Source organism: Lemur catta, chromosome 1 (assembly GCF_020740605.2).
Source record: "Lemur catta isolate mLemCat1 chromosome 1, mLemCat1.pri, whole genome shotgun sequence".
Lineage (NCBI taxonomy): Eukaryota > Metazoa > Chordata > Mammalia > Primates > Lemuridae > Lemur > Lemur catta.
The window spans coordinates 240,555,059-240,571,512 of NC_059128.1; the positions used below are offsets into that span (position 1 = coordinate 240,555,059).

Consider the following 16,454-nt stretch of genomic DNA (forward strand, 5'->3'; position numbering starts at 1 on the left):
TCTTTCTTTACTATGTACTTATAGTACTTCATTTGTACATTTGTTGTAAGCTTTATGGGTTTTATAATTACTTATATTCTTGCCTAAACGTTTCCATTAACCCTTAAACTTCTTATGGTGAAGAGCCATGCTTTTATTTATATGCTTTTATACCTTCCATAAATGGCTCAGTTTTAAGTAGGTATTTATAAATGCTGAATTGACTATCTCAGATTGTAACTCAGATATTTTTCTAGCAGTTTTATTAATATTTCTCTATGTTAGGATAGGGCAGAGAATATAAAAATAACAAGACTTGGTTTTTGCTTTCCAGGAACTTGTAGTCTAATGGAAAAGACAGACATGTAAATAGATATTTAATTTACATTATGGTAAAATGTACAATGGAAATATGTACAAGAAAGGTGCATATGGAATGGATACTTATAAATGTCCAGAGGAATGGGGGAAGGCTTCACAAAGACAATACATGATTTAAGACATGAAGTAGATGTTTACTAAGACCTAATCCTGATGAGTAAATATCATGTACAAATCTGGCAAATTCTGGAAACTGCAAATAATGGTAGTTTGTGATATAGTCAAAATTGCTTTGATTAAAAGCTTAAGTCTGGGCGCGGTGGCTCATGCCTGTAATCCTAGCCCTCTGGGAGGCCGAGGCGGGTGGATCACTCGAGGTCAGAAGTTCGAGACCAGCCTGAGTGAGACCCCGTCTCTACTAAAAATAGAAATAAAAATTATCTGGACAACTAAAAATATATATAGAAAAAATTAGCTGGGCATGGTGGCGCATGCCTGTGGTCCCAGCTACTTGGGAGGCTGAGGCAGGAGGATCGCTTAAGCCCAGGAGTTTGAGGTTGCTGTGAGCTAGGCTGATGCCACGGCACTCACTCTAGCCTGGGCAACAAAGTGAGACTCTGTCTCCAAAAAAAAAAAAAAAAAAGCTTAAGAACGATTTGGTTTAAAATTAATATTTCTTGGCCACTGGTTTTCACATATTATTTATTTGGCATGGCTGGGGTGATTTTACAATCTTTTTCTTTAAGGAATTTTGTCAGTTCTTCAGAATTTTCTCCCTTGTTTTCCTTTTTTTATTTTAAATTTAGGTTCAACCAATTATTCCTGTTGATTTCTCTGTAATGAACAAAAAGTTGGCTAGCCTAACTGTATGACAATAATTGATTAGCCAGGGGAGGTCTTAATTTATTGTTTTGTGTTTGCTAGAACATTTCTTTCTTTTTTTTTTTCTTTTTCACATATAGTCAGATAGGAGAAGGAACATTTCTTATAATTAAAATAGAAACTCTAAATGTTTAATTATAGGAAAGTGACTTAGTAAATCAAAGTAAATATACACATGTGGACCAAGGCTGAGAGGAATGCTACAAAAATTAAGACAGTTACGTTATGAAGGAGAGAACATAAGCAGTTTAAAAATTAAAAAAAGTATAATGATAACATAAAAAGAGAAAAGGGTAAAAGTCTTAAACATTTCATGTTTTTTAGAAGACTTTTTATATATATTCTTCTTCAGACAGAGTTCAGAATGCTCTATAACAGAAATTAAAGAACTTTTTTTTGTTGGGTAAATATGTTATAGAATTAAATTTAATTATTCTCTGAACATTCGGTGAGTGGCAACCATGTGTTAGACATTGTTGTAGACACTGGACATTTTGTTCTGCCTCTCATGGTATTTACAATTTAGCTGAATTAGAAGAATACCTGTGATCAGAAACTATTACATAAATCAGAGCCATTTTCCTATAGTTGGACATTTAAGTTTTTTTTTTTTTTTTTTTAAAGAGACAGGGTCTCACTCTGTCACCCAGGCTAGAGTGTGGTGGCATGATCAGAGCTCTCTGCAACCCCAAACACTGGGGCTCAAGTTATCCTCCTGACTACAGGCACACACCAACACACCCAGCTAATTTTTTTGTATTTTATAGAGACAGGGTCTCACTATGTTGCCAGGCTGTTCATAAATTCCTGGCCTCAAGCGATTTTTCTACCTCCTTAGCCTCCTGTAGTGCTGGGATTACAGGCATGAGCCACTGCACCTGGCTTTGTTGCAGAGAATGCTGCAACAGATGTGAACATTTTCCTTTTTCTTTTTTTTTTCCCCAATAGATTTAGGGGTACAGTTATTTTTTGTTACATGAGTGAATTGTATAACGGTGAAGTCAGGGCTTTTAGTGTACCAGTCACCAGAATCAAGTACATTGTTCCCAGTAAGTACTTTTGATTCCTCACCCTCCTTCCACCCTCTATTTTTCTCAGTTTCTAATGTCCATTATAACAAATTATGGCCATATATACCCATCATTTAGCTCCCACTTATAAGTGAGAACATGAGATATTTGTTTTTCCATTCCTGAGATACTTCACGTAGGATGATGGTCTCTTGTTTCATCCAAGTGGCCGCAAAAGACATTATTTCATTATTTTTTATGGCTGAGTTGTATTCCATGATGTGTGATTTTCTCTATGTACTCATTACTCATTAGTTGATGGGCAGTTAGGTTGATTCCATAACTTTGCAATTGTGAATCATGCTGCAATAAACATTCGGGTGCAAGTGTTTTCTTGATAAAATGACTTCTTTTTTGGGGTTAGCTACCCAGTAGTGGGATTTCTGAGTCAGATGGTAGGTCTACTTTTAGTTCTTTGAGGAATCTCCATAATGCTTCCCATAGAGGTTGTACTAATTTATATTCCCACCAACAGTGTATAAGTATTCTTTTTTCACTGCATCCACACCAACATCTATTGTTTTTTTGACTTTTTAGTGATGGCCATTTTGACAAGGGTAAGGTGTTACTTCACTGTGGTTTTAATTTGCATTTCCCTGATGATTAGTGATGTTGAACACTTTTTCATATGTTTGTTGGTCATTAGTATATCTTTTTTTTTGAAAAAAATCTGTTCATATCTTTACTCCACTTTTTGATGGGGTTATTTTTTTCTTGCTAATTTTTTTTTGTATATTCTGGATGTTAGTCTTTTGTCATAGTTTATGAATATTTTCTCCCATTCTATAGGTTGTGTATTTACTCTGATGATTATTTCCTTTGCTGTGCAGAAAGTTTTTAGTTTAAGTCCTATTTATTTATTGTTGCAGTATTTGCTTTTGGGGTCTTAGTCATAAATTCTTTGCTTAGGCTGTTGTCTAAAAGAGTTTTTCCTATGGTTTCTTCCAGAATTTTTATGGTTTCAGGTCTTATATTTAGGTCTTCAATCTGTCCTGAGTTAATTTTTGTATGTGGTGAGAGATAGGTATCCATTCTTCTGCATGTGGCTATGCAGTTTTGCCAGCACCATTTATTGAATATGGTAACCTTTCCCTACTGTATATTTTTGTTTATTTTGTCAAAAATCAATTGGTTGTAGCTATAGGGTTTCATTTCTGGGTTCTCTATTCTGTTCCATTGATCTGTGTGTCTGCTTTTATACCAGTACCATGCTATTTTGGTTACTATGGCCTTAGAGTATAATTTGAAGTCAGGTAATGTTATGCTTACAGATTTGTTCTTTTTACTTAAGATTGCTTTGCCTATTTGGGCTCTTTTTTGAATGTAGATGAAATTTAGGATTTTTTTTAATTCTGTGAAAAATGACTTTGGTATCTTGATAGGAATTGATTGAATCTGTAGATTATTTTGGGCAGTATGGACATTATAACAATATTAATTCTTCTAATCTAGAGCATGGGATGTTTTTCCATTTGTTTGTGTCATCTGTGATTTCTTTCATCAGTGTTTTGTATTAACAGTTCTCCTTGTAGAGATTTTTCACCTCCTTGGTTAAGTATATTCCTAGGTGTTTTACAATATTTTCTTTGTGGCTATTGTAAATGGTATTGTGTTTTTGATTTGACTCTCAGCTTGACTTTTGTTAGTGTATAGAAATGCTACTGATTTGTATACATTAATTTTGTAACCTGAGACTTTATTGAATTCCTTTATCAATTCTAGGAGTCTTTTGGAGGAGTGTTAGGATTTTCTGTTAATAGATGTAAGATCATTTATTGGTAAACAAGGATAGTTTGACCTCATCTTTTTGAATTTGGATGTCCTTTAGTTCTTTCTCTTGCCTGACTGCCTTGGCCAGGACTTCCAGTATTATGTTGAATAGAAGTGATGACCACAGGCGTTCTTCTCTTGTTCCAGCTGTTAGGGGGGAATGCTTTAAACTTTTCTCCATTCAGTATGATGGTGGCTGTGGGTTTGTCATACGTGGCTTTTATTATTTTGAGGCATGTTCTTTCTATGCCTAGTTTGTTGAGGGTTTTTATCATGAAGGGGTGATGGATTTTATCGAATGTTCTTTGTGTATCTATTGAGATGATCATATGGTTTTTGTTTTTAATTCTTTTTATGTGCTGAATCACATTTATTGATTTGCATGTGTTGAACCATCTTTGCATCCCTGGAATAAAACCCACTTGATCATGGTGGATTATCTGTTTGATGTGCTGTTGGATTCAGTTTGCTAATATTTTGTGGGGATTTTTGAATCTATGTTCATGGGGAATATTGGTCTATAGTTTTCTATTTTTGTTCTATCGTTTTCTGCCTTTGGTATCAGGGCAATACTGGTTTTTTAGAATGAGTTAGGGAGGATTCCCTCCTTGATGTTATGGACAAGTTTCAGTAGGATGGGTGCCAGTTCTTTGTAGGTCTGGTAGAATTTGGCTGTGCATCTGTCTGATACTGGGCTTTATTTTGTTGGGAGATTTTTTATTATTGTTTCAATCTTACTACTTGTTGTTGGTCTGTTCAGAATTTCTATTTCTTCCTGATTAAGCTTGAGAGGTTGTGTGTTTCCAAAAGTGTATTCATTTTCTCTAGATTTTCTAGTTTGTTTGCATAGAGGTTTTTATAGTAGTCTTAGATGGTATTTTGTATTTCTGTGGTATCAATTGTAATATCTCTTTTTCCATTTCTAATTGAGCTTATTTGAGTTCTTTCTCTACTAGTTAATTTTGCTAGGGGGCTGATGATTTTGTTTATTTTCCAAAGAACCATCTTTTTGTTTTGTTGATCTTTTATATATTTTTTTTAGTTTCTATTTCATATGTTCTTCTCTGAACTTTGTTATTTATATTCTTCTGCTGGCTTTGGTTTGTTTTATTCTTCTTTTTCTAGTTCCTTGATGTGTAACCTTAGGTCATTAATTTGTGATATTTATGTCTTTTTAATATAGGCATTTAGTTCTGTGAACTTCCCTTTTAGCACAACTTTTTCTGTCTTCCAGAAATTTTGGAAGCTTGTGTTGTGTTAGTCATTCAATTCAAAAATTTTTTTTATTTTCATCTTGCTTTCATCATTGACCCAAGGATTGTTCAGCAGCAGGTTGTTTAATTTCCATGTATTTGTGTAATTTTGAGCGTTCCTCTTGGAGTTGATTTCTGGTTTTATTCCACTGTGGTCTAAGAAGATACATGGCATAGGGATTTCAATTTCTCTAAAAGTGCTGAGAGTTATTTTGTGGCCTGACGTATGATCTATCTTGGAAAATATCCCATGTGCTGATGAGAAAAATGTATATTCTTTAATTTGGGGGTAGAGTATTCTATAAATATCTTTTATATCCATTTGTTCTGTAGTCCCTTTTAAGTCCCTTATTTCTTTGTCGATTTTCTGCCTCAGTGATCTGTCTGCTTCTCTCAGGGGAGTGCTGAAGTCCTTATCTATTATGATGTTGCTGTTTCTTTGTTTCCTGAGATCTAGTGGAATTTGTTTTGTGAATCTGGGGGCTCCTGTCTTAGGTAAATATGTATTTAGGATTGTTATATCTTCTTGTTGAATCGAGCCTTTTATCATATAATGACCATTTTTGTCTTTTTTTTTTTGCTATTGTTGATTTAAAGTATATTTAATCTCATAAAAGAATAGCTACTTGCTTTTGGTTTCTATTTGTATTGAATATTTTTTTTTCTGATCCCTTTCCCTGTAGTCTATGAGAATCTTTGTGAGTTAAATGGATTTCTTGGAGATAGCATATATTTGGGTTGTGTTTTTTTTTTAATCCATTCAGCCAAACTATATCTATTAAGTGGGGCATTTAGAACATTTACATTCAATGTCAGTATTGACATGTGAGATACTGTCCTAGTCATCATTTTGCTTGTAACCTTGTTGCTTTGTTTCCTCCTCTATGTTACTGTTTTGTAAGAGCTGTGGGTTTTCACTTCCAGGTGTTTTTATTCTGGTAGGTATCAATAGTATTGTTCCATGTATAGAACACTTTTAAGCATTTCTTATAGGGCAGATTTAGTCGTGACACATTCCCTTAGTGTTTGCATGTCTGACAAAGACTCTCTTTCCTCCTTCATTTATGAAACTTAGTTCTTCAGGATATAAAATTCTTTGCCGGCAATTATTCTGTTTGAGAAGACTGAAAATGGGGACCCCAGTCCCATCTGGCTTGTAAGCTTACTGCTGAGAAGTCTGCCCTTAGCCTGATGGGTTTTCCTTTGTAAGTTACTTGCTGCTTTTGTCTCACAGCTTACAGGATTTTCTCCTTCACTTTGACTTTGTCAAGACTGATGACTATCTGCCTTGTTTTTTTTATTTTTTTTTATTTTTTATTTTTTTGAGACAGAGTCTCGCTCTGTTGCCCGGGCTAGAGTGAGTGCCGTGGCGTCAGCCTAGCTCACAGCAACCTCAAACTCCTGGGTTTAAGCGATCCTACTGCCTCAGCCTCCCGAGTAGCTGGGACTACAGGCATGCGCCACCATGCCCGGCTAATTTTTTCTATATATATTTTTAGCTGTCCAAATCATTTCTTTCTACTTTTAGTAGAGACGGGGTCTCGCTCTTGCTCAGGCTGGTCTCGAACTCCTGATCTCAAACGATCCGCCCGCCTCAGCCTCCCATAGTGCTGGGATTACAGGCGTGAGCCACCACGCCCGGCTATCTGCCTTGTTGATATCCAATTTGCCATGAATCTTCCAGGTGTTTGATTACCTTCTTGTATCTGAATGTCTAAATCTCTAGCAATACCAGGGACATTTTCCTCCATTTTTACTTCAAATAGGTTTTCCATGTGTTTTCTTTCTCTTGTTCTCCCTTAGGGATACCTGTGTTTCTTATATTTGTTCATTTTACATAATTCCATATTTTTCAGAGACATTATTCATTCTTCTTGATTTTCTTTTCTTCCTATTTTACTGACTGAGTTAATTTGAAAGCCTTGTCTTCAAGCTCTGAAATTCTTCTGCTTGGTCTATCGTTACAACTTTCCATTGATTGTATTTTGACATTTCCTAAATGACTCTTTCATTTCCAGAAATTTTGTTAATCCATCTCTTCAGTGAATATTTCATTCATGTCCTGAATTTTTTTTTTTTTTTGGTTTCTTTGTGTTGGTTTTTCAATTTTCTCACTGATCCCCTTCATCTTACTTACGATCCATATTTTGAATTCCGTGTCTGTCATTTCAACATTTTCCTTTTGGTTGGAATCCATTGCTGGAGAGCTAGTGTTACCCTTTCGATGTTGTCAAACCAGCTTGTTTTTTCATGTTGCTGGAATTCTTATGCTCTTTCCTCGACATCCGAAATCTCTTCTCTCAGTGCAAAACAGATAGCTTTGAAGTATACCTGTTCTCTTTTGGCAACTCTTTTGCTCAGTAAAGGAGGCAAAGGTACAGTGCCTTTCAGCTTGTGCTGGTAGGTACTCACCTTGTTGCTGGCAATTCAGGTCAATTGGAACTCAGAGTCTTGTGAGAGTGTTCAGATTCCAGTGGTGGTAGACTAGGTTATGTAACCCTCAGCTTCCAGGCCCTTGGATGGCATGTTTTCATCCCACTCAGGAAGATTGATCAGGCAGGAGAGGGGCAGAAGCACTGTGAGCCTGTAACACTGCTGCTCTTCTGTGCTTTCCTGTTCCCCTGTGGTGGTCACAGTCCAAGCAGGTGATGGGGGATGTTCTTGTTGGGGGATGGGTTGGTCCCCAGGTTGTTGCTGACAGCTTGAGTGGGAGCAGAGCAATTCCCCCTCTGCTGTGGAAGTGGAGCGGGTGGCCCTGGGGGTTTGCTCCTGCCTGGGTCCCTCGGTGGCAGCTGTGGCAGTGGAGGCCGGGTGGGGCTACATAGGTAGTGGAAGTTGTGTAGGGCCTTGGGTGTTTTGTTCTGCCTCGGTCTCCATGTGGCAGCAGCAGGTGATGGTGGCTGAGCAGGCTATCTAGGCGGCGGCTGTAGGAGCAGGCAGTAGTGGACGTGTTCTCTGCCCAGGTGCCCTGGTGGCTGTGGAGGCAGGAGTGGCCGTGGCCGGGGTGGTGACTGGGTAGTGCTACCCAGGCGGTAGCAGCTGGTACAGGTAACTTTGGGTGCTTGCTCTTCCTCCGTCCCTCCCTCCTCCGTGCCCGACTCCCCGTGGTGGCAGTGGCAGTGACTGTGCGGGGCTACCCAGGCAGCAGCAGCATGTGTGGGTGGCCGTGGGTGCTTGCTCCACCTGGTCCTGCTGCAGCGGTGACAGCAGTGGTGTATGGCACTTGTTCCCAGGGTGTGTAGGAGCACCCAGACTACCCACTCCCTCCCTGGCCTGGCATTGGCAATGAGGAAGCAACAGCAGTGGTTCAGGCCTGTAGGTTTATGCAGCATTCTGGACCTGGGCTCTCAGAATTGCACAAGCTGCAGCGCCCAGGGGTCAGAAGCCAGCGAAAGCCATCTGTGCCTTCTCTTGGAAGCAGAGGTGCTTTCCAGTCTGTAGGCAGCTCTCTGCACCAATCTGGGAACCTGCGGGGGTGGGGGACAGGGCGGGGGGAGGCCCTCCTGCAGCTCAGGTTGCAATGCCTATGAGGAGAGCATCATTGTGCCCCAGGGATCTCTTGCCTGCTGGCTCCCCACCTGCAGGTGCCTGCAGAGGGGGTCTCCCTACTTCCGGCTTCTTTGCTTTCAGTGCCTCTTGCTGCTTCTCTGTTGATTCCCAATGCTCTAGCCCAGACAATCCCTCTGAAGTTGCATATCTACTTACCTGCTTTTGATCCTCTCTGTGAGAGCGGCATGTGCTGGCTGCTTCTAGTCCGCCATCTTGGCCCCTCACCTCAACATTTTCTTTTTTATTATAAAATCTTTGTTGATAGTAGGAAAAATGTTTATACCATATTTAGACAACTGTACTAGCTATGTTAAGAAATTATAAAATAGCTATTATGGTTAACTTTATTCTTAATTTTAAATAGATGTATTATGATTTCAGAGAACTAAGTCTACCTTACTGACACAAAAACATTTTTCTTACTTTCTTAACTAGACATTAAATTTTTGCTGGGAAAAGGGTTTTAACTCTGGTGTGGTAACATGTTGGTTTAGTCATCCTTCAAAGGTGTAAATGAATACCAGATCCTTTCTAAGTAGAAAAGTTTGGTAGGATCAGAGTACTTGGGGTGGGGGGCGGAATGAGAGTAGAGGCTATGGACATATAAATGCGCTACTTCTACTTCATAATTTTGTAGTAATGGCTGTATAAACTCTGAAAAGCAAATACCTCTTATATCTAGGACTAGTTATTTACATTTGCCAAGATGTATTTTGTGATATCAAAGACCTGGTGATACACGCCAGAATTTGGAAAGGAAAAATATACATTAAATATAGATGGCAGTCATGTGATAGTAACAGAATAATAAGGTGTATTTGATTAATTTAAACTAGGTAGGCCAGGTGCAGTGGCTTACGCCTGTAATCCTAGCACTCTGGGAGGCCGAGGCGGGAGGATTGCTTGAGCTCAGGAGTTCGGGACCAGCCTGAGCAAGAGTGAGAACCCCATCTCTATTAAAAACTGAAAAAATTAGCTGGGCATGGTGGTACGCGCCTGTAGTCCCATCCAGTTGGGAGGCTGAGGCAGGAGGATCGCTTGAGCCCAGGTGTTTGAGGTTGCTGTGAGCTAGGCTGCGCCACGGCACTCCAGCCTGGGCAACAGAGTGAGACTCTGTCTCAAAAAAAAAAGAAAGAAAGAATGTTACTAGTTTGTTTATTTATTTATTTATTTTTGAGACAGAGTCTCACTCTGTTGCCCAGGCTGGAGTGCCGTGGCGCAGCCTAGCTCACAGCAACCTCAAACACCTGGGCTCAAGCGATCCTCCTGCCTCAGCCTCCCAACTGGATGGGACTACAGGCGCGTACCACCATGCCCAGCTAATTTTTTCTATATATATTTTTAGTTGTCCATATAATTTCTTTCTATTTTTAGTAGAGACGGGGTCTCGAACTCCTGAGCTTGAACAATCTGCCCGCCTCGGCCTCCCAAAGTGCTAGGATTACAGGCGTTAGCCACCCGCACCAGGCCAGTAATATTATTAATCAGCTGCTAGTGTCTAATGATAATAGTTACCCTTGATTAAGGGTCTTACTAAAGCTGAGAGAGGTTCTGTAAGTCACCTGACTTTACCTACTTACTAATTGTATAAGTAGTACAGATAGAGCAGAATTTTAACTCCAAGATCAGTTAATATGCCCTATTGCCTCACATTTTGCTGACTTACCTTGTAGAATATGAGTGGTATATTTGTGAAAGCACAATATGAAATAATTTTTAAATTGGAAAAATAAATGGAGTCATAATAAACCTGTGATTTCACTGAACAGTGTTTTCTACTGATATGTACTAAGACAGTTTTGATTTTGTTTTGTGCTCTCAGACTATACCTCTGATATGATCGATTCATTTATTAAAATACACTTATTTATTTGTAATTATATTGATCAAAAGAGAAAACAAAAAATAAATAGGCACAGATCCATTTGACATTAATGGGAAAACAAACATCAAAGCATAAGTCTGTTTTAGATTGTACAATGCAAGATTTAGACAGGTACTCCACAACTCTTGAGACTTTATTACAAAAGCGAGACTTAAGGAGGTCAAATATATATGAAAGATACCTAGAGAAAATAAATTTCCTAGGATAGAAGGAGCAGAAAGAGCAAAAGCCTCAGTCAGGAGGGAGTTCATAACATGAAACAAAAAAAGATGAATATTAGGGATGAAAGAGTTGGTGGTGCCCATCCAAAAGTCATCCAGGAGAGATGACTGGCTTAGGGACTTAATTTATGTTATTCATTTTGACAAGTCCATCTCTGTTGTGAATTTGGATCTTTTATAGCCATTTCACATTAAACAACTGATTTTTCTAGTCCTTCTTTCACGTGGTAAAAGCGACCTTTTTAATCATAATTAGTAGTTTTTCTACAGAAACAGAATGTGCATACCAGGTGGGCCACAAGTTAAGTCTTTTGACAGTTTTAATTTCTCATTATAAACAATATAGCACATTGGTATTTTGGTTTCTTCTGTAGTCTTTTGTGAGTTTGGTTAGTTTAAGTTCATCCCTGAGAAAATGGTCATGTGCTGCTGAGTCAGCAAAGCCAAGAATGAAACTGTTTTGTGGTATATTTACCAGAGTCACTGTTACTTATGGGTCTCTTGGCAGTTTTAACTTTGTCTTTTTTTTTTTTCCCTTTTCACAACAGCTATATACACACCAGGCTTTGTCTTTTTTTTTCTTTAAATTTGCAGGAAACATTTTTAAAAAATATATTAAAGTCTTACTGGTTTTTATAATGAGCGTATAGAGAAATTAACTGCATGGGGTTCTTAAACTTCCATAAAACTGACTCTTTATAGTGAAACATTTTCTTGATTTATTGATAAAAGGGCTTGAGCACTTTTAGTGTAGACTTTGAATATGTGCTTATGGTTTGAAAAATAAAGTAAAAATTTGAATAGTAATACATTTTGAGTGGTAACTCATTTTTTGCTTTTTGATTTTTTTTCTTTAGTTTACAACAAAGTATGTTAAGATCCCATTTCAAGGTAAGTTATCATTCTATTATGACCTTGCCCTTTCATTGTAATTTTGAGTGTAAAATAATTGGTCAGCAAAAATTCTGAAATCCTTTTGCAACCAGTTTTCCATAACTTTTTTTCAGTTTAGAATTGAAGTAAAACTAAGTTTAATAATGTTTCACCTTAACTTAACATTTTTTAGCAGCTCCAAAGGGAGTTAAAATGTTTTATAATAGAATAAAATGTTTATAATAGAATGTTGTGTTGTGAATCACTCTTAACTCAAACAATTTTAAAGGACTCATTGTGATTTCTTTGGATTAACAGAAATAAAGTTTTGAAACATAGCAAGAATATTTTGGTATATATAAAAATGGATGAAAATAGGAACTATAAGGAAAGAAGCATAAGAAAAATGTTTAATATTCCACACAAACACATAAAATATTTTAACGTAGAGGCTAAGAGAGGTTTTTATATCATTTCTTATCTGAGTAAGGCAAAGTAGATTGGAAAATGTACGTGCAATTTACACAAGACTCAGACCTTTTTTTTATTCTTTCTTCAACTAAAAATCTTCCAGAATAAATAATGATACTAAGAAAACAAATAATAAGCAATAATCTCTTTAGATAATGGATTATAAAAAGAACAAGGAAGAAAAACGCACAAGTAGCACTTTAGCTATGAACTAGAGAAGAGGAAGCTTTTGTTCGAAGATTGCAGATATGATCAAAGTGAGTTTAATTGGATTCCCCAGATACCTCATGTACAGAATCCAAAACTAAGTTATGATAATGATTAATAATTAGATTGCCACTTTAGGTAAAACCATATAAAGCACAGAATAAGTATATTGATAGTCCTAACTAGTAAATATTAATAAATTATTAAGAAATAATATAATATTAGCTTTTTAGAAGAAACAAAAAAAAAGACATGATTTTAAAAGGAATAATTTCAGAAAAGATAATGCTATAATTTATAGTTAAAGACCTGGGTAACAGAGAGAGCTACCTCTCAAATTCTTGTGATATAGATGTCAAAAATAATATTTTAGGTTTTCATAGTTAATGTTTGTACTTTTTTTCAAATGTTGCTTATTTGTGATTTTTTATCACATATGATTTTTAAAAGGCAATTTTAATTACAAATTTTGGAAAAATAGTCTTTTCAGTGATAATAGGCTTACAGTTTCATCATGGAAGAAGACAATATTAGTCTTCTTCCCCAAATCCTGTCCATATTTCCATGTGCAAAATGTTTTTAAAGCAAGGCATGCATATAAAAGGTTTTATAGATTGGAACCTAGAGGTCTAAATGTTTATTCTTTTTACATGCAACTGAGGGAAAATATTGATTTTTCAAATTTATATTAGCTATTAATTATGTTTGGCTGTTAGTAACAATGACTTAAAGAAAATAGTTTATTTTTCCTTCACATAGAAGAAATCCAGAGGCAGGCTGAACTGGTAGGGTGTTTCCTTGGTCATCAGGGGCCCAGACTCTTTTAGTTTTCTACTCTGTCATCCCTAACACATAACTTGCATCCTCAAGTTTATGTCATGGCATTGTGGCTGCTCATACTCCGTTATCATGTTAGCATTTCAGGCATAGGGAGGAGGAAGGGGAAAATGGTGGCAAGAACACATGCTACCTATCTCTTGCCCTTTTGAGGAGACTTCTTGGATGTGCATGCCACCTGACTTCTTCAACTTAGGTTTTATTAACTAACTAGTCATATGACCACTCATCTATTTGCAAAGGAAGCTAGGAAACAGAGTTCTTCTTAAAAGCTGAGTATCTTGCTTCTCTCAATAAAATTAGGGTTCTATTATTAAGGAAGAAGAAGGAATAGAAAAGTGGGTAGGCAGTTCCTGCTTTCAGTGTCTATGCTGTATCCCTGTAACAGAATTGACCACATATTGGGGGAAAATTTGGTAATGAGGTGTAAATTTTTCTCATGATGGTATTAAATCCCCCCCTTTTTTTTTTCAGAAGAGGAACTTTGTATCAGTCTTTCTAAAGAAAATTTAGCCTTCGATTCTAAAAGCCTGGAACAATTAGATTGGTAGTAGTTGAGTAGATTTCACAGAAATAGTATCATATGCACCTATGGGGCTGTGAGCTGCATGAGGAGGAAATGCTGAGCAGAGTTTTCTGAGGATTCTCACCCCATTTTAATTTGATATGCTTGTTTTTGCTGCTAGTTTTACTGACAGTTTTCAGATTGGAAAAGTTAAAGTATGAAGAATAGAATGGCTGGCTTGGGAACGTTAAGATGACTGGTTAATTAAGTATTTGAATACTTAATGTAAGATGATTTTCATACTTTAATGTTCATATGAATCCTAGGGGTAGAAGTGGACTGTTACATTGAGATTCTAATTCAGTAGATTCAGGGTGGGGCCTGATACTCTGCCTTTCTAACAAACTTCCAGGTAATGCCAATGACACAGGCTAAGGACCCTACTTTGAATAGCAAAGTGCCAGGAGATAATGCAGGGAGGAGTACTAAGAGATTTATTTCAAATAGGCACCTATCTTGGGCCTATACTTAACTGATATTTGCATTCCTGGTGTAGCTGCTTGCTTTCTTCAAGTTGAACTAGATGACCTTCAGGACTTCTTTAAACCAGTTTCCTGTTTCTTTGAATTGAAAAGAAAAAAGTCATTCTCAGAGGAGATTCCTTTAGCTCACACTAAGAGGGAGAAGGACTAATACTTTAGAATAATTACCCAGGAATTTTGAGAAATAAAACCTGTAAGAATTTTAAAAGAATGTCTTCTTAAACCATTTAGAACCTCATATTATTACTGAGAATCTTTTGACAGTAGCTTATCTGTATAGTGGAATGCAGATGTTTTGGGAGAAGAAAGATGGGCAGAAATTGGCTTATGATAGCATTTGGAGTCTTGGTTTATAGTATTGATCAAGATAGAAAAAATGGAAATATATAATTTTCAAAGTTATACTGTGCTTAATTTTCTGCCTTGGTAGACTTTTTTTTCTTTTTGCTAATGATTTCAAAATTCCTAGTGAGAAATCTCTCTGCACAAGGTTTTTATACTATGGATATTTAATCTCAAATTTATCTTTTCTGGATATAACTGAAATCATATAGTATGAGAGACTAAATATCTAATTATCATTTATTAATAATTATTTAGCCCTTCCTAATTGTAATGTGATTTTTTTTTTTTTACTCTAATAATACTGCTTTGGGTATCTTAGCTAAGTTTAGTGAAGTACACAGGAAATATATTTTTGAAAAACTTTGCATATAATTCTTTTTTAAAAGATATAATGTATTAAGAAGTATAATATAGTGTTTAAGTGCTGTGTTGTTAAATAGATTAATTTTTAAATTGTTATCTTTTGTTTCAGTGTCCCTGAATGAGGTTTCATTGCTAGTGGATACCACACATTTAAAGAGGTTTGGGTTATGGAAAAGTATGGATGATGATCACAGTAAAAGGAGTCATGCTATCCTTTTCCTCTGGGTCTCTTCAAATTATCTTCAAGAAATTCAGGCCCAGTTAGAAAACTCTACATTAAGCCAACAATGTAAGTATAAAATGATTTCTGAATTTCAGAAAAACCTGATAAGTCCTATAAATAAAATAGTTTTCTTCTATAATAATTTAAGTACAATGTAATTATTTCAGTAAATTGAAATTAATTTCATTGAATTAGAAAAATTTTATCCCTTAATATTATGTAAGATAAATTATTTTATTTGTTCACATAATTTCTCCTGATAATTTTATTCACCCAAGTGAAATTATCTTCTAAAATAAAAAGAATATCTTTAAAAAAATCTTAAATGTTGTTTACTTTGAAAATAAACAGTTTCTATACTGTAAAAAAAAAGGAACGCCTTATCTTTTAGTCAGTTGTCATCCTTGACTACCTTTCTTATAAGTTTCTTGCCATTGTTTCATAGTGAACTATGACAGAGTTAATTACTAACAAAATTAAATAAAATACAGAACTCTTTACTTTCAACATTTTTTTTAGTTTCTAAAAAAATAAAATCCAGTTTACTTATATATCATTAGTCTAAGACTGGGTTGAATAATTTTGTGTATATGTCCATAACACTTACCTACTAAATATGCATCTTATTTAGTAGGTATTTCCCGATTTTGTTTAATTTCCAAATCCTAAAAGAATTTGGTTTAGAATTGGGTAAATCAAATTAGTAAGGTTTTTTTCTCACCTCTTTTTTTTTCTTTTTTGAGACAAGGTCTTGCTCTGTCACTTGGGCTAGAGTGCAGCAGTGTCATCATAGCTCACTGCAATCTCAAACTCCTGGGCTCAAGCTGTCCTCCTGCCTTAGTCCCATGTAACTGGAAGTATAGGCACATGCCACCACACCTGGCTGATTTTTCCATGTTTGGTAGAATTGGGGTCTTGCTCTTGTGCAGGCTGGTCTCTCTCTTGCTCAGAGTGGTATCGAATTCCTGGCCTCAAGCCATCCTCCTGCCTCACCCTCCCAAAGTGCTAGGATTTCAGGCATGAGCCAGTATGCCTGGCCCTTTCTCACCTCTTTGCTCTCTGCCTTCCTCCTGCTACTATCTTGCACATTAAAAATGTTAAGTAATGAATTAAATTTTATACTTTTAAAATTAGTTATTTTCCTATCCTAATTATTTC

At 36.3% G+C, this 16,454-nt stretch overlaps 1 protein-coding gene across 4 annotated transcripts in view; it reads left to right on the plus strand.

Annotated features, from left to right (window-relative positions):
- Positions 1-16,454, plus strand: part of SENP7 (SUMO specific peptidase 7) — a 130,748-nt gene that overhangs the window by 90,950 nt on the left and 23,344 nt on the right. For all 4 annotated transcript variants that reach the window (XM_045540385.1, XM_045540387.1, XM_045540388.1 and 1 more), the window contains 2 exons: positions 11,788-11,821; positions 15,183-15,362. In XM_045540385.1, the coding sequence (XP_045396341.1) occupies positions 11,788-11,821; positions 15,183-15,362 (214 nt within the window). The remainder of the gene's footprint in view (positions 1-11,787; positions 11,822-15,182; positions 15,363-16,454) is intronic.